The sequence below is a fragment of the Daucus carota genome, chromosome 7, assembly GCF_001625215.2.
Source record: "Daucus carota subsp. sativus chromosome 7, DH1 v3.0, whole genome shotgun sequence".
Lineage (NCBI taxonomy): Eukaryota > Viridiplantae > Streptophyta > Magnoliopsida > Apiales > Apiaceae > Daucus > Daucus carota.
This window is the reverse complement of record NC_030387.2, coordinates 14,163,914-14,169,689: the sequence shown is the minus strand read 5'-3', so window position 1 is coordinate 14,169,689 and position 5,776 is coordinate 14,163,914. Positions and strand designations below refer to the sequence as shown.

Genomic DNA, 5,776 nt, shown 5'->3' with positions numbered 1-5,776 from the left:
AATTGATAATACCCGAAATTAAGCCTGTATAATATATATTTGGGTTTTAATAAAATAAAGACTACGAATGAGAACTGATTAGGCAAATTTTCCTGCTTTATTGTCTTCTTCGATGTACTATTTTGCAGTTCTGTGGTTTGTATTATGCTACTACTATGTATTACTGAACTATTTACTGTCTGGGAGTTTGATAATATTTTTGACAAAAAGGAAAATTCTACATTTTTTTCTAGGGAAAAGATAGGTATCCCAAAATGGGTGTCTGCATGAGCTTCACGGACCTGCATTCAAATAAAAAACAGGTATTTGTTTCAGCGACAAAAAAAAATCATTCATAGATGCCTGCACAAACTGATTGTTCAGGATTGACTTATTTGGATAATTTAAGAGTAAAACCAGATATTCTAGGTTTATTTTGGTCAGAAAATATACAAAAACAGTAATTTTGTGAAGTAGAAAAGTTATAGCTAGTTTTGGAACCGAATCTGGTATCTGTATTCTGTAGTTTGGAACTCGGAAACGGACAGAAATTAGTTGAAATTAAGTTGTCCAGCATATGCTTGAAATTTTTGGTTGTTCAACGGAGCAAGCATTTTAGGCAAGAGGCAAATATAGAAATAAATTGTGATTAATAAGGACAGATAGACGTACCTGCTATACTTACTTCGCTCGACACTCTGGCCTCTGCATGCTCTTTACACACAAGTTGACTAGTAGTAGCCTCAAGGTACCAACATGGACAAGGCTACCTAACACCTCGACTGAAAATTTGATGCCGAGTGGGTGGCCATTGCTGTGAGAGCAAGTCCAATGCAAGATGCAAAATAGTTATAGCTATTGTTATAATTTAGCACCAAAAAGTGTTTTTTGTTGCTAAAATAGAACTTCAACTCCAATGCTAGATACATTTTGCATCCAAATAATTCCAAAATTAAGTAACTTTAGTCCCTCTCTCCTAAACTTTGTTTAAAGTTCACCACTATATATACCAATTATAGTTAGTTGATGATGTGGCATGGATGCATAAATGCATCCTTGGTTTCAAATTTAGAACCAAGGATGCATATATGCATATTTGCATCCAAGTATAGAACCCCATTGGAGTTGAGATTTTTAGCATTTGATTTCAAATTATAGAAATGACACCACTTATAACATTGCATTGGACTTGCTCTCAGTGTTTAAACTATATGGCACTATCACAAAACTTTTAACTATGAATCTGTGATCAGGATAAATAACCAGAGATGTAACATAAAGTTTGAGATATTGAAGCTAACCTTTAACGTGAATAAATGTATCTGAATGTGTACATGATCACGAGAAGGAATTGGACAAGTCACGAAGATGCCTTTATCTTGAAAATATCTGGGATTTTGTTGAGAGGTAATAAGCAGTTGGTTGGATGGTAATCATTGGTAGAAAATGTTAAAGAAGGTCTGAAGGAAGCATTGAAGATTTTGATTGCAGCAGGAGCTGTTGAGGTTGGAACACATCTGAGTGATGAACAGAGATTTATATGTCAAGGGACTACCTATTCAACAGCTCATCAAATGGAACAGATGAAGCCGAGGCACAGTTGATCATAACAGGGAGAGTTGCGACTTGCGAAGCACAAGACCTTTTTGTTTTACCAAGTCTGAGAAGCAAAAACCTTCAAGTACTAAAATAGTTACAAGATGATGCCAAAAACTACCACTTCATAGTTCATGATTTTGTTTAAATGGCTAAACAAACTTACCAGTGTTTCACTCTAAGAAAAAAACGATAGCTTAATAATATACATATTAGTGCAAAACACAAATAACTAGAAAAAATGGTTGAATGCATCACAAGCATGCACAAGGAGTAATAATACAAACTTCAGAGTCATTCTGCTCATAAATACTAGAACAGGTACTTCCACATTGCTGGGCGGTCTCTTGACACAAGCAACACTCGAGAACCCAAGTAATCAAAAGATGGGGAATACATATCATCTGGTCCAATCACATCTCTCACTTTCTGCATGATGCCATAATCACTGCTGCAAGATTGCATTTCATCATCGAAGGCATCAAAAGCAAACAATCCCAATCCACATACTCCCATGACAAGGTTTGAATTTCCCCAGACTTGTGTTATGGCTGTGTAATGGGAGTGAGCATTTGATTCTGGCAATGTGCAAGTACTAACAAGCCTCTGTTTCCGTAAGGAAAATTGTTGGACCTGGGAAGATGATTGCTTTTTCATGGATGACTTTATGTTGGTGCAGCCTATATATATGGAGTCTCCACGAGAAAACACAGATTGTGCACTTGTACCAAGCTTGGGTATCTTACAACCCACACCAGTAGGATGACGAAAGTCTAATATATTTATAGAATCAGAAGTGCAGAACACACCATCATTACCTTCTGCTTCAGAAGAGCTTACCCTGCAAATGCATTTACAGAAACCATTAGTACTGGATACATTTTCAAATTAATTTCAGTAGTTGTCTGGCACACGCTTCGATCTTGCATTAAGCATGTGATTAAGCATTTTAGAAGATTAAGCGGATTAAGCGATAATCAAGCAGAATAAGCGGTCAAAGTCATGTTGACGTTCTAACTTTTTAATTTTAAAATATAATTTTTTATAATGCAACTATAATTCTAAATCCTTATTACTATGTTATTTAAATTATATATATAATAATATTTGATCTAAATTTTTAACTATATATTATTAATCTGCTTAATGAGCCGCTTAAGCGCTAGAAGGTCCTCCCACTGCTTAGAACAGATTTGTACTTTTTAAAACATTGTATAAGATTAACTACGCTGCTAGGTAATCTATAAGCATTTACCCACATAAGCTAAAGGGTTATGGATCACCAGAGACAGACAACCATGAGCCATGAGGTAAGCAAAATTAGCACAGAACAGGATATTGTCCCAGCTCAGAAGTCTCAGTGATCACAAGGTTTTTCCTTACTGTGGTAAAGTGTAATAATCAAAAGTAGGTTATAATACTGAAGTATATAAGATTAATAACTCCACGAGATCTAGGACTCGAAGAACTCTATTTTGGTCAACATCCACAATTTCCAGTTTAATCAACTTAAAATTGAAAATCTCTTAAATTTAATAGAACACAAGGAAAGATATAAGTGAACCTGATAAAATTATAAATACGATATGAAATTGACAGATAAATGTCTCACCTCTGGCGAACTCCTCCACCCATCTCGGCATCTGTATTGTTCACATGAAGGGCTGAAATTTTCCTGCCAAATGAAGAAACTGACAGCAATGATTGAGGATTTTGTGAGTCCACATCCCACAGAGAAATGCTTTCTGCCTCTGCTATGACAACCTTTCCCCGGTTTCTCCACTGCAAAGGGCTTGAATAATCCATTGCAAGCACCGGCTTCTGCACCTCCCATTTCATGATATGCTCACCGTCACGGATATCATAAACTTTGACAACCCTCTGATGACTAGCTGTCGATATGATGAGTGGTCCAGAAGGTTTATACCACCATTGCTGGTTTTCAGGTGCCATAATACTAGACAGAGTATTCCTTGTGTATAAGGGGTTATTAGGTAAGGGAGCAAGAGCTGTTCTTGTATTTATTGCCCCATCTTCGATATGAACTGCTCTCACCTCCTTTGTATAGAAGTCCCATGAGCAAAAACCTGAATCCATGGTATTCCCTGCAGATGCTGCCACAACATATTTTCCAGAACAACCATCTGCACTAGGGGCACGAATTACCCAACAGTCCCTCCAGACATTAGGTGAAACTCCAACTGGGGGCCTATATTCAGCTTTCTCCTGAATTGTGCAACAATATGTAAGTAGATGTTATAGGTCTGCTAACAGTGTGGTCAGTGGTCACTTTCTGATGCAACAAATTTACAATATAAAATTGACAACTGACTAGTAATGATGTTCAGAAGATGCAGATGATCAAGACAAAGTATGAAGCACAAAGAATTGCACCTTAATATATAGTAATAATTAACACAGCACAGAGTATATGAAGCACTTACCTCACAGTGGGCAACATCATAAAAGGTACATGAGCTGTCATCGTGTGCAAGAAGGACGGATTCTCCGTCAGACACAAACCATCCTCCGGTCGCTGTCTTGTGACCAATATTATTAAGCTGATAAATGCAACTCTCTTCAGACTCTTCATCTATTACCATAGTCGGAAAATTCTCTTGATCATCAAACTCATCAAGTGTTTCACTTGTTGTGAGCAAAAGATCCAGCGGACCACCTCCAGTTACCATATTTGAATGCTCATGAGCAGCTGTATTCCCAACACCATCCATTTCCTGGACAGCACCGTAGTTCAATGTCTGATTGTCCCGTTTATTAGTACCCTTAGACTGGTCATCTCTCAGTGAAGCTAGAAATTCCACTGCTATAGGATTCTCGTCAACAGGAATAGATGAATTATCCTCCACCTTTAATGAACTTGTAATTTCTACAACATTAGGCTCCCCAGTCTGTGAGCCACTTAGCAAGCCTTCTAAAGTTGTTTTCAGGGTAGTCCTGTCTCTAAGTAACTTGTGATGTGGGAATAATCTTGCTTCTAACTCCTCAGTATTAAGCCCTTTGACCGAACTTTTAGTTTGATCCACATCAATTTGACTCATCCCTGCTGCACTGGTCTGTTGTTTATCCTCAGAAGGACGGTCAACAACACACAACTTTGAGTCACTAGTATCTACAACATGGCCCATTACCTTCTCAATTCCAGATATCTTTTCTTGAATATCAGTAATGATCACCTTTGAAACATCTGGATTATTCGAATCCAATATCTCCTTAGTCTTCTTAATATCCGATGCTATCCTCTTAACCTTCCCTTCCAAAAATGCAAGCTTCTCGTGCAGTTTACTTGGATACTTACTAGCAGACACCAATGCAGCTCCTTCACTTGCACATTTCCCATTTGATCCATTCACACTACTTGATCTACTCAAAGAAATTCTCCCAACCTCTTTTACCCCCTTTTCACTTACCTCACTAGACCTCAAACGAACACTAGACCGACTCCTCACTTCCTCCCTAGCTCGACTCCCACCCCGATACATAGAACTCTCCCTTTCCTTGGATACAACTTCCAAATCCTTCGAAAGATCACTACTTTTTTCCAACCCCACCACATTCCTAACCAAACCCCTCGATTCCCTTCTCTTAATTTCACTATTCCCACCACCCCTCACACTCAAATCCCTCAAAGACCCCTTCTTTTCCCTCCCATCATCCAACCCCTTACTCTTACCACTATTCAAAACCCTAGCTTTACTCACACCACCTAATCCCCTATTAAATTCACAAGGGCTAGAACTTCTACCTCTCGGAACAGACGACGTAGACCATCGAAGACGAGCATCGAAACCAGCAGACCCCTTTTCAATTCTTGGCACATTTCGCATCACAGGCTTCACAGATGCATCAGCAGCCCTGATTCCTGAACTGGGCCTAGGGTTTTCTTTTCCACTAGATCTTTTAATTGACTCTTTTCCACCACTACCCAACACTGATTTAGAAACTGGGGTTATAGATTTGATGGGTCTTGATGCAATGGTGGGTTTGACGGCAGTTAATCCGGTGCCGGAGGTAGGGTCTTTACTCCGGCGAAGTGATGAAGCAGACATCGTGATTGTATGTTTGGGTAAATCTTGGTCTAGGTAATTGTAATAATTTAGGTTTGTTGTGTTTGGGTGTAGATTGGGGGCTGATGAGTTGGAGGAGCGGAGGGAAAATGAGTTTTGAAATTTTCAAATGTCCG

At 38.6% G+C, this 5,776-nt stretch overlaps 1 protein-coding gene across 1 annotated transcript; it reads right to left on the bottom strand.

The window, feature by feature from the left end:
• Positions 1 to 1,754: 1,754 nt before the first annotated feature.
• LOC108193477 (KIN14B-interacting protein At4g14310) lies at positions 1,755 to 5,776 on the bottom strand. The gene is made up of 3 exons (XM_017360145.2): positions 4,020 to 5,776; positions 3,188 to 3,801; positions 1,755 to 2,416 (listed from the first exon to the last, which is right to left on the bottom strand). Exons 1-3 carry the CDS (start codon positions 5,640 to 5,642, stop codon positions 1,888 to 1,890), a joined length of 2,766 nt encoding a protein of 921 aa, XP_017215634.1. The 5' UTR covers positions 5,643 to 5,776; the 3' UTR covers positions 1,755 to 1,887.